Source organism: Oncorhynchus keta, unplaced genomic scaffold (genome assembly GCF_023373465.1).
Source record: "Oncorhynchus keta strain PuntledgeMale-10-30-2019 unplaced genomic scaffold, Oket_V2 Un_contig_6244_pilon_pilon, whole genome shotgun sequence".
NCBI lineage: Eukaryota > Metazoa > Chordata > Actinopteri > Salmoniformes > Salmonidae > Oncorhynchus > Oncorhynchus keta.
The window spans coordinates 538,061-556,345 of NW_026288751.1; the positions used below are offsets into that span (position 1 = coordinate 538,061).

The following is an 18,285-nucleotide window of genomic DNA, read 5'->3' on the forward strand; positions in this document are numbered from 1 at the left end:
CATTTCCATGGTGAATGGCTATGCCTGCTATAATATGAAACCACACAATTCCAGAGACTTTGATATGACTGGCCCGATTTATATGGTGAAAACAATGTGTGGGGAGATAGAGGCACAGAAACTCACATCAATACCTTTGTCAGATAACACTGTGAAATTAAGAATGTATGATATAGCTGCAATCAAGAGGAAAGTCTGACTGAACGACTCAAAGACTCCCCACCGTACGCTCTTCAAATGGACATATTTCTGTCTGTAATATAAAGCCCTTTTGTGGTGGAAAACTCATTTTGATTGGCTGGGCCTGACTCCCCTGTGAGTGGGCCTGGCTGCTTAGTGGGTGGGCCTATGCCCTCCAAGGCCCACCCATGGATGCACCCCTGCCCAGTCATGTGAAATCGATAGATTTTGACCTAATTTATTTATTTCAATTAACTGATTTCCTTCTATGAACCGTAACTTAGTAAAAATCTTTGAAATTGCTGTATGTTGCGTTTATATTTTTTGTTCAGTATATTTAAGTATGCATTAAGGTGTCTTTAATAGAATACACATGGCAAAAACCAATGTAGACGTTAATAAATGCATTTCTATAGATTCCAAATATTTTTTACAATGATGGGGGTGCAAAGATGGAGGCATGGTGGTTTCAAAACAGCACCAACTGTCAAGTTTTCTAAGATATATATAAGTAATTGTTTGGAACCAAAAAATATAAAAACATTTTCCTTAAAGCATAATTTTGGAAACTACTAATGTTACTGTCCCCACTACAACAACAAAAATATGTTTTTAAACATACTTTTTGTCCTTGAAACATTCTAGAATTCCATTCATTCCAATGGAAGACTGCTTTTCTGAGGAGTGACAATTTGGCTCCTTCAAAACCTCTCCATGGCCAAAACATAGCATCAGCAATCCGGGGTTAATATGTCATTGAATGGAACGTGTTATCTGACTACGGAGCCTTGGTCGGGATGCGCTGGCTTGTAAAGCAGGCGCACCCGTAGAATTACATAAACAGTGAGATGCGCAGTTACTTAACACGATTTTCCCCCATTCTTTCATACTGAGGATACAGTTGAGTCCCACCTTCTTCACAACAAAACCATTGTAGCTAGGGTTGTGCAACTCTGATGATTGATCGTTTTCGATGTATTTCATTTGAACGTTGTCTAGGGCCTACAGGAAGGAACATAACGAGACGAAACATGGAGAAAAGCAGCGGGACAATTTCTTCAAAAAGAAAAGCTTCCTCATCTGAGACAAGTCTTCCAGACTGCAAAAAGCTGAAATCGAAGGATAGTGGCAAGGCTAGCGCAAATAAAGCTCTGAACAAGAGTAAGTCACGGTTTCGAGTAGGTACAACGTGGCTGCATAGAAAATGGCCGTGCTCCAGAGCATCAAAACGACTATCAACAAATCACTTTTCATCATAAATAACGACTCATTATTAGTCAGTCAGTCACAATTTAACCACGATACATTGCGGATTTGATCCTCTTGAACACGGCCAATGGTAGAAAAATATATATATACGTTAGCCACCTAAAAATAATTTTACTTTCCCACAGAAAATACTAAAATAGAGAAGGACTCAAGCAAGAAAAAACACACATTCTTGGGTAGCTCAGAAGTTTCTCTAAGTTCTACACATGCAAGCCAGAAGATGATCCGGGATGGATGCCTAGAGGTTTCAAAGAATGACAAAGGACAACTTGTTTTTAAAGGTATGCCTACATATGCCACTCTGTTTTAACACACGGACATTCATTTCACAGAAGGCTCGGTGACAAGTAATTTTTCTTAGACTTCCCACAGTTCCAACCTAACATGTCACCAAAAGAAGTACTTCAAGCTGGCAGCTTTGGTGGTACCTACTTCAGACCAATATACTCAAGTGTGACAAGTGAGTAGCCTATCCCACACACATCTATAATCATTACTTTGGATGTTATGATGTAATTACTAATGTAGGTTAACCAATTTACTAATCACACTTTTTTTTGTTTCTTTCATAATAGAACACAATTGCAAAGATGAATGGAAAGAGCTCCCTGAGGATTGGCTGAAAGGTTTGAACATTCCCACACAGGTGATTATACGAAACCAAACGATAAATGATAAAACACCTATGATGATAAATGATAAAACACCTATGAACACATTCATTGTAATAGAGACACCCAAACAAGACCGAACAATTCAAGCTGATTGGTTTAATGAAAAAATAAAGCATTATAAGACTTGCCATAAGCATGCCCACCAATGTTGTTATGATCTCATAATGATCCTGACGAAGTTAGACATTTTGAGTCATTTGGAAATTTGCTGAAATATATGCACCGATATTTTCCTTGCCCCCCAAAAAAACAGATACCGATATCCGATATTTAACATTTTAGCTGCCTTTTTAAGCATTCTAGTACAGTTAAATAGTTAACACACACACATGGACGCAGCGCTCTAAGGCACTGTATCTCAGTGCAGGAGGCTTCACTACAGTCCCTGGTTTGAATCCAGGCTGTATCACATCCAGCCATGATTGGGAGTCCCATAGGGCGGCTCACAATTGGCCCAGCGTCGTCCGGGGTAGGCCATCATTGTAAATAAGAATTCTTAACTGACTTGCCTATTTAAATAAGGGTTTGCAAACTGATCAAAAAGTTATTTTGTTGGCATTTACCAGTAAAACATAATCGAAACCTATTTCTTTCACTTACTTGCTGTGCTGTTTCGTTGTGTATTTATTCAGTCGTTTCATTCTGAACCAGGATTTCTATGGAATGCCGTTTGGGTCTTTGTGTGTCAAAAAGATACAGGTCAAATAACACTATTTGACTAATCAGGACCTGAATATGACTGCACGTCACATAATTTAACATGTTCATACATTTTTGACGTAGTTATTACACATTGATTACACTATCACTCGTATTTCATATGTCACAACGATTCATTAACTGGTCATTAACAAAAAAGATAGGTAGCTCATGTATGCAAGCAATGTTCTTCCCCAAAAATATAGCAAAACAACAATCTGTTTCAGTAGCTATAGTTAACTAGCTAACTATATAGCTAGCTGTCATCATCTAAAATATATAAGACAGTTCTTATTTGATTAATGGTGGTTGGTCCCATCTATGTGAAGCTAGCCACAATAAGGATTAGCCACAATAGTGGACTTTGCAGTTAGCCTTCAAAATAAAAGTATGTCATTGACAGTGATGCAAATGAATACAAATAGTAGAATTATGCCATAATTGAATAGATCATGTTAAACGAGGTTGGAATGTTATATAAAATCAAAAATAGTTTGAAATCACACTGGATGTATTATACTTTAGAATTGCATTGAGGGCATACTTATTTCACTGTACAGCCTTCCCTATGGATTGTGGATGAATGACATGGGGTATCAGTCTACTCAGTAACACCCAGAAAACATTAGTGTATTACTGTGTAACTCCGGTAGGTCAAAATCTGAAAAATAGTGCATTTGGTAGTGTGTCCCGGTGCTCGACCAGTCGCGAAAAATCCAACATCACCCACGACAGAGAATGGTTGATTGTCAAGGGCAATACATTCCATTATCTTGGAGTTAATGGATTTCGCCTTTGAGTTGTCTCGCTGAAATGTTCTTACTCTTTCAAATGACTGCTCGACTTGTTGACTGCTCGATCCACACAGCAGACATTGTGGGCTAGGTTAGGAATGCTGTGTTGCACATGTAGCGCAAAATTTTACGTGGTATCATTACGCCACGTTATATAGGCATGCACGTCAGCTTTGACATTGGTTTTCCACATCGACATTAAACTAGACTTATTATTAATTATTATATTAACTAGACATTAGGCCGATACCGATGTTGGCATTTTTAGCTAATATCGTCCGATTCTGATATGTCCACCGATATATTGTGCATCCCTACTAATAAGACATTACAAAGCCAGGCTCACACTGCTTATAATAAATAATGCATTATGTGTTTCCCCATACAGGTGGTCTCATCAACATACAGAGACAGTGTAAACACATACAAAGTGAAGTGTGGAGGCAGTCTAGAAATGTGGGAAAGCAGTGGATGGATTGTAACCCAGGATCCCTATGGGTGGTTTCAGTGGTACTGCAGGTATTTGCAGAATATATACAGTACATTCAGACTGGGTATAACAAGGCTCCTTTCTAGTCTCTTACATTAGTGTCTTCTTCCTCAGAATCTTACTCTGAAATGTAAATTCCCTACAGGTTTTACCATGGTCGGCGTACTAAGGATGATGAGCGTCAGATCGGGCGATGGGCAAAGTGTGCTGGGGTAAAAGGCCGGTGGAGAAATAATCTGATAACCAAAGTAGTCCGGTCAGGCTGTGGCTTTGACAACCCAACAATCTCTCCTGTGGTCAGACAGACATTACAGCACTGGGGGTACCGACTGACCAAGGAGGACTACAATGAGGGTGCCAAGAGGGTTAAGCCAAAATAACCGTGCACCCTGCTTGTATTCATTATACGGGTACAGTAGGGAGGCTGGTGGGTGGAGCTATAGGATGGGCTCATTGTAATGGCTGGAAGGAATTTAAATGGAACATTAACAAACAGATCAAACATATGGAAACAACATTTGATTCCATTTATTTAATTCCAGCCATAACAATGATCCCATCTTCCTATAGCTCCTCCCACCAGCCTACACTGGGGTACAGAAATAAGTGCATGAGTTTGACTGTTTTATTTGCAAACGTGTGTTTGTGGTATTTTTTGATACTGTAAATGCAATGTTTAACTTTAATTCGACTTAAAAAAAATAGAGATACCTAACTCCCTTTCTTGGAGCTTCTGTCTAATTGTTATTCTCATGTGTCTTTCACCTCTTATGAAGTGTGTATTGTGCGCTGCAAAAAGAATATGAGCTCACCAGCTTGTAGACTTAAAACCCATAAATTAGTTACCTCTGGTTTGTTCAGCCATCTCTAAGGGAAGAAAGTATAGGGCTTTGGAATAAAAGCTAAAAAATAAGGTCTGAGGATAACTGACTGAGCATGCTTTTGCGGCACAGTCAATAGCGCGCCGGACCTCGGGCTCAAAGGTCGAGGGTTCGAGACCTGCTCCCTGCTGTTTCATTACATTGGCAATGTTATACATTTTGTTCTGTGATATAATAGCAGTTATGTAAAAAGGGCTTTATAAGTACATTTGATTTGAGTTAACATACAAATCCTTTATGAATTATGCAGCAATTTTTTTTTTTTTGCATGAAAATCTTGATGGGGCAAACAATAAAAAATAAAAAAATGTTTTAATGCATGCCAGCAAAGCCACTACACAACATTAAACAATACATTCATTGCTCTATAACGGTGACAAACAGTGCCCACAAACTGGTAGGGCCTACTTTAAGCTGTCTCAACAACAGTCCCAACACCTTACCACTGCTACAACTGGGACCTGTTTCAGAAAGCAGGTTTAACAAACTGAGTTTAAACCTGAACTCTGGGTTGACTAATTCTGAGCTCTCAAACTCTGCGTTTTTTGGTTTCAGAACAGGTGATAACAATTAGTTAAATCAACTCTGAGTTAAGTTGACCCAGAGTAAAGCATGTGCATGAGGAGATTAAAAGCCCTCATCAATGGAAAGCAGATAACATGATTCATCATGGCAACAGGAGAAAAAAGGTCTCGAACCTCCTACTTCTCCCTAGTGGAGTTAGAAATATAAATGAATGCGTGTGCAGAATATGGGTATACACTACCGTTAAGTTTAGGGTCACTTAGAAATGTCCTTGTTTTTGAAAGATAAGCAAAAAAATTGTCCAAATTGATCAGAAATAGTATAGACATTGTTAATGTTGTAAATGACTATTGTAGCTGGAAATGGCAGATTTTTTATGGAATATCTACGTAGGCGTACAGAGGCCCATTATCAACCATCACTCCTGTGTTCCAATGGCACGTTGTGTTAGCTAATCCAAGTTTATCATTTTAAAGGCTAATTGATCATTAGGAAACCCTTTTGCAATTACGTTAGCACAGCTGAAAACTTGTCCTGATTAAAGAAGCAATACAACTGGCCTTCTTTAGACTAGTTGAGTATCTGGAGCATCAGCATTTGTGGGTTCGATTACAGGCTCAAAATGGCTAGAAATAAAAAACATTCTTCTGAAACTCGTCAGTCTATTCTTGTTCCTTGAAATAAAGGCTATTTCATGCGAGAAATTGCCAAGAAACTGAAGATCTCATACGTTGTACGACTCCCTTCACAGAACAGAGCAAATGTGAGTCGAAAAATGTGCGAGTCATGTACAAACCCAGGCCACTTTGCTTCCACCATGCTGATGATGTGGGCTGCATCACATATGATCTTCACAGTGCAGAACAGTAATTAGCTACAGTAACTGTATTGTAAAGTATCTTTCATTTGGAATGCTAAAGGCTACTATTTAGGCCTATCTGCACATTAATGCTGTGGAAATACTTCCTATTCACATAATCTGCTTCAGTTACTGAAGGAGCTGTGATAGGAATATGAGTGCCATCTATGCAACTAATCACACCTGGAAACCCTAAAATGTATCAAATCAAGTTATTAGTGTAAACGTTATCATATATTCGCAAAAAAAACAAAGTGCAACACAAATCATTTGTTTCCCAAACTGAGAGCATGTCCACGATGTGTCATATGAACGATATAAGGGCTGAAAATATTGTGAAGATGAATGATCCATCTGCATTGTGTCCCACCCACCACCCCCTTTTACGCTACTGCTACTCTGTTCATCATATATGCATATTCACTTTAACCATATCTATATGTACATACTACCTCAATCAGCCTGACTAACCGGTGTCTGTATGTAGCCTCACTACTGTATATGTATATGACATACTGTATATGTCCTTTTAGTGTTGTTTTATTTCTTTACATACCTATTGTTCACCTAATACATTTTTTTGCACTATTGGTTAGAGCCTGTAAGTAAGCATTTCACTGTAAAGTCTACACCTGTTGTATTCGGCGCACGTGACAAATAAACTTTGATTTGAATCGATCGATCGAACCCTCCAACAGATAATCATCAGGGAATGATTAAACATCCAAGCGGGGTCTGATTACCCTCTCCCAAAGGAGATTTCTGTGGAGTATTTGTGCTTCAATATCAACTGGCTCTTCAAGAAAAGGACACGCCATGTCTGACACCTCCTTCAGTCTGCAGGCTTTAGCTAAAGAGGAGAAACTCTGGGTTAGTTGAAGAAAACCTGCCAGCGAGCAGGTTAGCTTCACGGAGTATGTTGCCATAGTAACTGACTCAGAGTTTAACTGGCTTTGTCCAACCGAAAACCCAGAGTTTCCTTCAACTCTGGCTCAACTAACTCTCACTAAACCCGCTTTCTGAAACTGGGCCCTGGCTATCAGCAAAGCCTTGTTTGGCAGCGAAACAGTTCCTTCAGCCTAATTTACTGCCTTTAATAAAAATATAGCTGATATTGCTGACTTGCTTAAACAAAAGTGGTTTCTACTGACAATTGAGCTGTACAAACTAAGGCATAAGGAGACAACGAGTGGATAAGAGACCATCTGTTATTTTGGTTAAGACAATGAGTGAGCTAGAACGGACGTAGTCAATGTAACTATTTGTTCAGCACTTTTGAAATGTCCAGCGACAGAATTGAACATGGGCCATTATTACCATATTCTCCCTGTACACCACGTCAGAACCATATGAAAAATAAAGGGGGTATATAAGCAGACAATGAAAGCTCTTACAATATTTGATGGTGACATTTCTCTAAACAGGCTATAGGCTACATGTGCACCGCCAAGTGAGAACAGTAGGCGAAATTAAGAGGGGAAAATGTACCAAATTTTTAGGGTGAGGGACAACAGCTTACTACACAACATACACTTAATATTACTTCCTTAGCTACAGTATACATATCTCCCATGTAAATTACATAATTTATGCAGCAGCATAAAGACATTTTTAGGCTTGCCTTGTGATGTGCTCACTTGAACAGGGAGGTGGTGCAGCGGTCATTCGTGGGCAAATTTTGTCAAACTTTGTCATCAAAGTCTGGCATTCTCTGGATTTATGGTGTTTTCAAGACAACTGGAAACTTGAAAAAAAACAAGATTGAATCATGATGATGTCAGTGATCTTCAGGTTGGAGCTCTTGAAAGAGGCCAGAATTCCCGACTTGGATGACCGTTCAAAACGTATTATCCCAGCCGGAGCTCGTTTTTTCTTCTTCAGAATTTCCAGTTGTCTTGAACTCACTGAAGTCAGATTTCCCAGTTCCCGAGTTACCACTTGTTTTGAGTGTGGCAGATGTCATGCTGGATTGACAGCATGGCCAATGTTGAATGTTTATCCTTTTAAGCTTGGAAAAGAGACCTTAAACCCAGACTTGGGACCACACCCTGAATAGCAGATCAAGTTTGTATGTGGCTTTATTAACTCAATTATTATTATTCTTTTTTTTTTTAAACATTGTTTGCAAACTGATATGTGGCATGTATTAATGCCAAAATAACATGCAAAACAGGTGTAAGAGCAAAATTGCAAGATGATGTTATAATGTTGTAATTGCATCAAATGGTTGTTTTGAATAAGGGGTTGTTAGAACGCTCATCTGTGTGTGTTCTACTGAGGATGGGACTCTGGAAGATTTACGATGTCTTTGGGTGATACTGCATTCCAGAGCATGAGTTAATGTTTCTGTTCTATAAGGTACCAGGGAGAGATGACTCCAGGGCCATACCTTGGTCTCTACACAATGAGAACTGTTTTTACAGCAGATACTGTCTGCTGTGAATTATAAGTATCTTTCATACAAATCTTAACCCATTCCATACATCTGTTGTTTGTCATGTAGACAGAAGGAGGATGGACTTCGCTATAAAAAATGTTGTGGTTCATTCATACCAGCTCATTGAGTTCTCAATGATCACCTCCAGGGGTGATTGCCGACCAGCTCCATTAGTGCAGTAATGAAATAATAACGTTTGATTATTTTGAAGAAATCTAAAAGTCTCTCCTTTTAATTACAATAATTCCACCAGACAGGCTATCAAAAATATATATATTTTAAAAGGTAGGCCTCAAAACCTTCCCTGAATGACAGGTTGCCACTGGAATTATGAGGCCTTTATGTGCTTTTTTATAACATCAATTTGTCAAACTTCACAAAAAAAGTTGATTTAGCTGATGAAGATTATCTCATAGGACAAAACGTATAAAGTCTGTTAAGCCTGTGTTTACCACATTCCTTATTATGGGTGTTTATCACAAAATCCCATTCATTTCCCTCAGGCTTTTTCCAACAAACCATGGCGGAGTTATTTGTGCCTACAAAAGACACAATTACTATTTATCTTACCCTTTAGCGTCGTACAAACTATAAACGTAATTTCCAGACAAAAATCAAAGAACATTCAAATACAAAATGCACCAATCAGATTGTTAGATATCTTGTTCTCTATATAATTGACGGCAATTGTTCCAATCACTGCATGTCTTCACGATATCCGCCTCCTCTCTGTCAGCAAATCTACTTTCTCATGCATTATCAAGGTTGTTTGTGAATCCATTCTCTGTTCTTTGTATAGAGCGATTTTCCCTGCTACGTGCGTTGGAATCGTATTGACCCAAACATTCATTTTGGTAAAGGTATGAAGTAATGCTTGGATATATAAAAATGGTGCTTTCATCTGAGAAGTATCTTATATTAGTTAGCAATATGTTCGATTAATTTGCTAGAAAAAAAACGAGTGTGCTAGCTAGCTATTGTTAGCTAGGAGTGAGGGTGATTAGCTTAGCTAGCTGGAGTTGCTGCTAGGCCGCTTCCCAAATGTATAAGGCAGCTAGCCGCTAGCTATCGGTAGTTATCGAACGTGTGCTACTACGTTTTAGTTCGTTAACTGATTGTTTCAACATCGATGTTCGTTTGCTAGCTGCCAACGCACGCCTTGAACTAGTTAGCTAGCTAATTAGGTGGCTTTCAAATTCGGATAGTTAGCGTTAACGCGTTAGGTAGTCGCTTTATTCTATCTTGACAACTTAACTAACTAGCCAGCGATGTCGCATTTCATTACTTGGCCGATAGTAACGTTCTCTCAAAACGCCACTCTTTACCACATACTATTTGCTTGTTAAACGTTAGCCAAAAATATTTTAGACGGTGAAATGATCAGTTAACGTTATATAACTAACTGAACACTTACATTAGCTAGCTAACGTTATATCGTTAATCTAGCTTTGGAATCTTTATTTTATTTCATAACTAGTTAACCCGATTATGTTCTCTATAATTAATGTAGTGACTGTGTTAATGACTGTCCTTTTTTTATTAGATGCAAGGAAACTGGGGCCCCCGTGGTGAACAGCAGAATCATGGCCCATCTAGACACCAGATGGATAGTCAGAAAAAACCTGGAGATAACAGCAATGGACAGCATGCAGATGAGCAGGAGAGCCCAAGTAAGATGGGATTCATTGCCTCCTGAGCCCTGTATTGGAAGGAAATTAAATCCTCCTGTATTCGATGATTATAATATTTTTCTTCTCTGTAGATGCTGGGATAACCATAGATCTACAGAACTTCAGGAAACCTGGAGAGAAGACTTACACTCAGCGTAGCCGTCTCTTTGTGGGAAATTTACCAACTGGTGTTACGGAGGCGGAGGTGGAGAAGTTATTTTCCAAGTATGGCAAGGCAGCTGAGATTTTCATCAACAAGGACAGGGGGTTTGGATTCATTAGACTGGTAAGTTGCTAGTGTAGTGGATGTCCAAGTGTATCTACTGCCTTACTGAGATGTATAAATGCTGTTGCCCCAGCTTTAGAATTGCCTTGGCGTTTCCAGGTCAGTGGTATTGACAGTGCCTCGTGTGAGTTGTTGCGTTGAGAAGGGTTGTGAGTTCGCACCCCAGTCAGGTGGAATTTCCAGTCTGTCGCAGCAGCATATTCAAGTGATGGAAGTTATATTCCTCAATCCTAAATGATATGGAAAACAGACTGGCTGGCTGACCTCACACATGATTTGCGCAACGAGGTGGCTGGAAGGTGTACGTTATGAATCTGAACGGTCAGATAACTAGCAACAATGGGGAATCTTGGCTTCGTTTCAGCACATATCTTATTGATACCATGGCATGTTTTTACTGTCATGTCCATGCTAATATGGCTAAAATTTGCTAACTAACAACTCTAATGATCTATGTGAGACAAGCGCACATTGTGCAAATGTTCTTGTTTTCAATGAACATTTGGAGACAAAATAGTCTAAAGGCGTCCACATGCTTCCCAGCCGAAACAGTTAGGAAGAGTTTGTGCATATTTTATGACAACATTTTGTGGCCTTTTAGACTTCGGTGAGGGTTTTTTTCAGCTGTTCTGGCGCGCACACTTTTTTTTCTGGAGGCAAGCCAAAGTCTACACCCCTTTGTTGTTGATTGGTCAGTGGTAGAGATGCTTCAATAGTCTTTGTCATTCAACCAGAGACAACTCATTTTCATGTTAATTTTTTCATTGAGAAATACTGCAAACAGATGTTAAATTGCGTGACCAAAATCTCATCTTAGATGCAGCTGTCTAAGGCACTGCAGCTGTGCTAGAAGTGTAACTACAGACCCTGGTTCGATCCCGGGCTGTACAATTGGCCCAGAGTCGTCTGGGTTAAGGGAGGGTTTGTCCGGGGCAGGCCGTCATTGTAAATAAGAATTAGTTCTTAACTGACTTGCCTAGTTAAATAAATATGAAATATCTGACGTTTGAGGAAGTGTATGCTGGCTATGTCATGTCAAAATAGACAAACGGTGCTATTGTAGCTTTTTTTCTAGTTTTCAAGCCACTGTCTTTTAAGGCAGTATGCAGGCTGAGTTCGGTTGGGCGCCAGCCGAACCAATGCATGCTGATGCCTTAAGCCAACCCTGTCTGTTTTGCCCTAAGTGTTGGTTTTTGTTGCTCAATAGCCAACCTTTCTATTTATGTGATACATTTGGAAATGTTCTAATTTTATAATTGTCTACCAACAGGAGACAAAAACAGTGGCTGAGATTGCTAAAGCCGAACTTGATGAAACCTCATTCAGAGGCAGACAGTTGCGAGTGCGGTTTGCGACACATGGTGCTGCTCTAGCTGTGAAGAATTTGCCACAGTTCATTTCCAATGAGCTCCTGGAAGAAGCTTTCTCCTTCTTTGGCCAGATTGAAAGGGCTATAGTTATAGTGGATGATAGAGGGAGACCCACAGGAAAGGGGATTGTGGAATACACAGCCAAGCCTGCAGCAAGGAAGGCTCTGGATAGGTGTGCAGATGGAGCCTTTCTATTGACTGCGTAAGTATTATGCTGGAAATGTATTAAAACAGGTTGATGTTACAAATGCATTTGTTGTGAGGTTTTCAAAATGGCAGAAGTCGTCATGCTGATTGTTTTCTGCTTTCAGATTCCCCAGGCCAGTAACAGTCGAACCAATGGAGCAGTTTGATGAAGATGAGGGACTGCCGGAGAGGATTGTAAACAAAAACCAAGTTTTTCACAAGTGTGTAATACTTTCTCAGAATGCATTGGTCAGAACTGTGTGTACAACAGTCTCACACTTTGCTGCTGAAAAGAGGTACAATACATAACTTGAAAATGTTGCGTACTGAGCTGTTTCTCTTATGTAAAATCTCTCCGCCAGGGAGCGGGAGCATCCACCAAGGTTTGCTCAGCCAGGGACATTTGAGTATGAGTATGCCATGCGCTGGAAGGCCCTTTTGGAGATGGAGAAGCAGCAGTATGAGCAGGTTGACAGGAACATAAAGGAGGCTCAGGAGAAGCTTGAACAGGAGATGGAGGCAGCCAGACATGAGCACCAGGTTGTCCTGATGAGACAAGGTATGCATGTATGGTCTCGGTCCACTCTAAAGACGCATATCAATACAAAGTTTAGGATACCGATGAACACAACGTGGTGTCTTATGGGAAAAGTGTCCTACCACCAGATTTAGCCTAGAGGTCAATCGCATACCACACCGCTTGAATGTAGTCCTATAAGCAATTGATTCATATGTTTTAGGTCTTTTGACTGGGTTACTAACAAATGGGGTGTTCATCTCATTATAGACCTTCTGAGGCGTCAGGAGGAGCTGAGGAGAATGGAGGAGCTCCATAACCAGGAGATGCAGAAGAGGAAGCAGATGGAATTGCGTCAGGAAGAGGAGCATCGCAGGAGGGAGGAGGAGATGAGGATGCACACTGAGGAGAGGATGAGGAGGCAGCAGGAAGGCTTCAAGGGGAACTTCCCTGGAAATGTGAGTCTTTGCTTCTTGACACTGCTTAAATGCACAGAAATGAAAGTTGCCTAAAATGTTTCTAAGCATCTTTACAATTGTTCTGTTTGTGGTTACTGGTTGTCAGCGATCGGAAAAAGGACAAGTATTCTCTAAACAACAATTTTGTTTGGGCATTCTGAAAGCTGTATATTGTTTAATGTATCTGATTTAAGAAATACCTTTAATGTGTTATCATTTTTTTTTTGTGGGAGCAGGAGATGCGGATGCACATGCAAGGTAAGTTTTCCATTAGCGGTCAGATTTTCACAGAGTTATCAAGGGCTCCATGTTATCTAGTAGATATTGCATTGGTTTGCAGATGTGCTGTCTGTCTTGGTTTGGTGTAGGTCAAGTAATGAACAGAAACTCAATGGGTGGTGTTGAAGGAAAGCCCAGCGGGCCCAACCCTGGAGCTGCCAACATGCCTGCTGAGAACCCCCCTTTAATGGTAAAATAAGAGACTACTTAGAATAACAAACCATCTATTTACATACCAAGATGAACTCATTTATTGTGCCAAAGAGAACATAAACAAGAATGTATTTGATCATTGCACCTCTGGTGTCATGTAAATATACCGCTGCAACAGACTTGCTTTCATTTGTGGTTGTCACTCATGTTATGTATTTTCTGTTTTCTCCAGCAGGGGGCAGGAAACGACACCATGCCCGTAGGAGGCCAACCTGGCTTCGCAAGAGGCCCTGGCCAAGGCCCTGCTGACTTTGCCAACAAGCGTCGCAGGTTCTAAAATGGTCAATTTATTTTTTTTACTTTTCAAACTGTACTATATTTTAAGTCATACATGGATTATTACATTTTATGTACTGTGAAAAATTGTATGCAGATTTTTTTTTTAAATGTCAAGTTGGCATTTTCGTATTTCAGATGAATACTGCTTCTGTATAGACTTTCTTTTTATTCCTCAAAACCAGTGGTGTAGTGGAGGGTAAACGCAAATGCATTGCAAATGTGTGGAGTGTTGCTTTTTTCACCTTGACCGGCGATCAGTTTACCCACCTATTTTTATACCACTACACCACTCCTCAAAACAATGTACTTTTATATAGCAATAGTACATTTGTCACGCTCATTCTCTCTCTAAGCCTTTATGAACAGCTTTAAATAAAATCTTAATTCCATGTAGGGTTTTTTGGTACTTTGTCATGTTTTAATGTTCATGTTAACTGTTAGAATGTTATCCTTTCCTTTAAAAGGCTGGTTCAGCGACTGTATAGAAGACATGCATAAGAGGATAATGTAGTTACATGTATGATTTGAAGACTTAGTCTTTAAAGCATTTAGATTTTTACTAAAGCACTGTTATACATCAGTGAAAATCACATGATATAAAGGTATTTGAGTGAAGCATACCATTGTTCCTATGGTCTAATGTACAAGTTGGTGTACTGTAAAATAGGGTGTTAATCTTATTGCCATTTAACTCAAGTGTGTCTAACAGTTCAACTTTTTGCTGGTCTACAACTCACCACATTTACAAACTGCGCTTGACATTTATTTACAGATCAAAAACAAAAGGCATCAGGAATGTGTCAAGACATCGGGCTTGAACCCACAGCATGCTGCTTAGTGCAGACCTTAATTTAGCCATGAGATGGTCTCTCGTTAGCTTGACGTGTGGACTTAGCCTGCATGTTAACTACAAGCAACCATCCAAGATCTCAGAAAGTAGGGATGTATCCTAAATCAAGCTTGGACCACATTGGTCTATCTGTAGAGAAAGGGGAACTAATAGAACGCTAATATTCTGTATATTTGAGAACTTTAAGTGTTTCTACCCATCGATGCAATACAAGGTGGTTGATTTTTGAAATGAGGTAATGCATCAGCAGTTTCTCTTGTCATTGTAGAACGTGAGTTATTTAGAACTTGTCAAATGTCCAGATCAACTAACCTATGTCAGCTAATGTTTTTAGCCTGTTGATTTTGCTGTGATTGAGTCATGCATTAGACATTGGCCAACAAGAGGGTACAGTGCTTGTGGCCATAGACTGCCACATCTATTTCATGAGTGGAAAAAGTTTGGGAAGCTCTACAGTAAGCCACTTAAAGGACAACACTAACTCACGGTCAAGTGTCATTTCAAAAGCACTCGTGGATAATACTAGGATGTGTAACCTTTAACTAGGCAAGAACAAATTCTTATTTACAATGACGGCCAAACCCGGGTGCCGCTGGGACAATTGTGTGCCGCCCTATAGGACTCCCAATCACGGCCGGATGTGAAACAGCCTGTATTCAAACCAGTGACTGTAGTGATGCCTCTTGCACTGGGATGCAGTGCCTTAGACCCACTCGGGAGCCCATCTCTAAGATGCTGCTGAATGAAAATGTCAGCATGCAGGAAAATATCAGATGTACAATTGTAAATACATCACATTTATCCCAAAACCTATAGTCTACTTTGCATTGTTGAAGATGGAGCAAAAAGCTACCGTATTCTGTTGGCTCCATGACCATATTCCGGGAATGTCCATTCCAAGTGCAGGGAATAGGTTTTGACCATTACCAATCAGTGATGGACATTTTAGTACAGTGACTTGTGAAAGTGTTCAACCCCCTTGACATTTTTCCTATTTTGTTTGGGGGGGGGGGTTGTATAATTTACACAACATGCCTACCACTTTGAAGATGCAAAATATTTGTGAAACAGGAAATTGGACAGGGAAACAACTTGAGCGTGCGTAACTATTAGTCAATACTTTGTATAGACACCTTTGCAGCAATTACAGCTGCAAGTCTCTTGGGCTTTGTCTCTTTAAGCTTGGCACATCTAGCCACTGGGATTTTTGCCCATTCTTCAAGGAAAAACTTCCAGCTCCTTCAAGTTGTATAGGTTCTGCTGGTGTACAGCAATCTTTAAGTCATACCACAGATTCTCAATTGGATTGAGGTCTGGGCTTTGACTAGGCCATTCCAATACATTTAAATGTTTACCCTTAAACCACTCAAAGGTGTTGCTTTATCAGTATGTTTAGGGTCATTGTCCTGCTGGAAGGTGAACCTTATTCTCAAATCTCTGGACGACAAACAGGTTTCCCGCAAGAATTTCCCTGTATTTAGCACCATCCATCATTCTGACCAATTTCCCAGTCCCTGCCGATGGAAAAACATCCCCACAGCATGATGCTGCCACCACCATGCTTCACTGTGGGGATGGTGATGAGAGGTGTTGGGTTTGCGCCAGACATAGCATTTTCCTTGATGGCCAAAAAGCTCTATTTTAGTGTCCCATGTGCCTTTTGGTGAACACCAAACGTGTTTGCTTATTTTTTTCATTAAGCAATTGCATTTTTTCTGGCCACTCTTCCATAAAGCCCAGCTCTGTGGAGTGTACGACTTAAAGTGGTCCTATGGACAGGTACTCCAATCTCCACTGTGGAGCTTTGCAGCTCCTTCTTGGTTATCTTTAGTCTCTGTTGCCTCTGATTAATGCCCTCCTTGGCAGGTTTGTTCTGGTGCCATATTCTTTCCATTTTTTAATAATGGATTTAATGGTGCTCCATGGGATATTTTTTTATAACTCAACCCTGATCCGTACTTCTCCACAACTTTGTCCCTGACCTGTTTGGAGAGCTCCTTGGTCTTCATGGTGCCCCTTGCTTAGTGGTGTTACATACTGTGAGGCCTTTCAGAACAGGTGTATTTTTACTGAGATCATGTGACACTTAGATTGCACACAGGTGGACTTTATTGAACTAATAATGTGACTACTGAAGATAATTGGTTACACTATATCTTATTTAGGGGCTTCATAGCAAAGGGGGTGAATGCATATGTGCGCACCACTTTTCTGTTTCTTATAATTATTTTTAACAAGTTATTTTTAATTTCACTTCACCAATTTGAACAATTTTCTATGTCCATTACATGAAATCCAAATAAAAATCCACAATGCAGATGAGACACAGATTAGCCAGCTAGATGAAGAATAATGGAAAGGTAAATTCTTCAGAGATACGATTTACTGATAAATGGGTGTCATTGGATAGTTCTCCCCCACTATTCTTATGCCAGAGTAAGACTGGCTAATAGATTGAGACGGCTCTTTAAACATCTCGTTGTATCCCCAGGAAACACTGTGGAACTCATCTGTACACTATACTGCAAGGTGAAGTGATGTTTTTACACATTATTGTAATGAAACAGCAGGGAGCAGGTCTCGAATCATCGACCTTCGAGCCCGAGGTCCGGTGCGCTATCGACTGTGCTGCAAAAGCATACTCGTTCCGTACAGTATAAATCGCGTTTATAAAACCAGGGTCGTTACAAAGAGCGCGTCCTCGCGCTAGCATGCGACTCCAGCTTGCTCGCGTTTTACAGGAACGCGCTCACCAGCCAAGCACACGCACTGTCGTGGATGCCAGGTCCGATCACTTCTGACACCAGTGTAATGAAACCGCAGGGGAGTAGGTCTCGAACCCTCGACCTTCTAGCCCGAGGTCCGGCGCGATATCGACTGTGCCTGCTCGTCAATTTCCGCGCTTATAAACCCAGGGTCCTTTACACTATGTTAATTCAAACTGGTGAAAATAAATTGCTATTAGCTACCAAAAAGTTCAGATCCAGAACCTCACTAGGATGCTCCACATTTGGCAAATGTGCCTGATCTGATCAGGCTGATGGCGTTTAAAGTGTTGACAGATTGAGAAGCATAATGATGATAAGAAAATATGTTGCCCAGGTACACATCTCGTAAAGTGACAACAGACTTTAAAAAAAGTTAATTAAGTATATAGGCTAGAGTGTATTTGCCATTTTTTCCCTCTTGCTATCTATCTTGCCAGCTACAGAGCTAACTGGGAAGTTCGTTAGCTTGGTCGAACCGGAATGTACTCAGAAATGTCAGGAATTATAATTTACTTGTAAACTCGAGAACGGTCTGCAGGAACAGCTCGAAGAACAATGGTGGTAAATAGTAAAGTCATAATATTATTATTATGCGCGAATT

At 40.1% G+C, this 18,285-nt stretch overlaps 2 protein-coding genes across 6 annotated transcripts; both read left to right on the top strand.

Annotated features, from left to right (window-relative positions):
• The first annotated feature begins 947 nt into the window (after positions 1 to 947).
• On the top strand, positions 948 to 4,826 carry zgc:113208 (uncharacterized protein LOC550591 homolog). Of its 3 annotated transcripts, XM_035782640.2 has the most exons (7): positions 948 to 1,080; positions 1,180 to 1,341; positions 1,575 to 1,730; positions 1,811 to 1,909; positions 2,025 to 2,095; positions 4,005 to 4,135; positions 4,252 to 4,826. In XM_035782640.2, the coding sequence occupies exons 2-7, from the start codon at positions 1,212 to 1,214 to the stop codon at positions 4,484 to 4,486; spliced, it is 822 nt and encodes a 273-aa protein (XP_035638533.1). In that variant the 5' UTR covers positions 948 to 1,080; positions 1,180 to 1,211; the 3' UTR covers positions 4,487 to 4,826. The 3 variants fall into 3 exon arrangements, with proteins under 3 accessions (XP_035638533.1, XP_035638532.1, XP_035638534.1); XM_035782639.2 differs by having other exon boundaries at positions 1,007 to 1,341; XM_035782641.2 differs by lacking the exons at positions 948 to 1,080; positions 1,180 to 1,341 and having other exon boundaries at positions 1,584 to 1,730; positions 1,822 to 1,909.
• A 4,674-nt stretch (positions 4,827 to 9,500) lies between these two features.
• Positions 9,501 to 14,455, top strand: LOC118391343 (non-POU domain-containing octamer-binding protein). Of its 3 annotated transcripts, none has more exons than XM_035782644.2 (10): positions 9,501 to 9,668; positions 10,352 to 10,478; positions 10,571 to 10,764; positions 12,035 to 12,336; positions 12,446 to 12,541; positions 12,683 to 12,879; positions 13,108 to 13,295; positions 13,532 to 13,553; positions 13,664 to 13,764; positions 13,960 to 14,455. In XM_035782644.2, exons 2-10 carry the CDS (start codon positions 10,352 to 10,354, stop codon positions 14,062 to 14,064), a joined length of 1,332 nt encoding a protein of 443 aa, XP_035638537.1. In that variant the 5' UTR covers positions 9,501 to 9,668; the 3' UTR covers positions 14,065 to 14,455. The 3 variants fall into 3 exon arrangements, with proteins under 3 accessions (XP_035638537.1, XP_035638538.1, XP_035638536.1); XM_035782645.2 differs by having other exon boundaries at positions 13,963 to 14,455; XM_035782643.2 differs by having other exon boundaries at positions 9,554 to 9,572.
• Positions 14,456 to 18,285: the final 3,830 nt, after the last annotated feature.

Bases quoted from the DNA above. Each gene is read 5' to 3' on its own strand.
- zgc:113208 (XM_035782639.2), top strand. From the start codon at position 1,137: ATGATTGATCGTTTTCGATGTATTTCATTTGAACGTTGTCTAGGGCCT. The intron at 1,910-2,024 runs GTGAGTAGCCTA...CTTTCATAATAG, and splicing joins AATATACTCAAGTGTGACAA to AACACAATTGCAAAGATGAA. The intron at 4,136-4,251 runs GTATTTGCAGAA...AATTCCCTACAG, and splicing joins TGGTTTCAGTGGTACTGCAG to GTTTTACCATGGTCGGCGTA.
- LOC118391343 (XM_035782644.2), top strand. From the start codon at position 10,352: ATGCAAGGAAACTGGGGCCCCCGTGGTGAACAGCAGAATCATGGCCCA. The intron at 12,542-12,682 runs GTGTGTAATACT...TCTCTCCGCCAG, and splicing joins AAAAACCAAGTTTTTCACAA to GGAGCGGGAGCATCCACCAA. The intron at 12,880-13,107 runs GTATGCATGTAT...ATCTCATTATAG, and splicing joins GGTTGTCCTGATGAGACAAG to ACCTTCTGAGGCGTCAGGAG.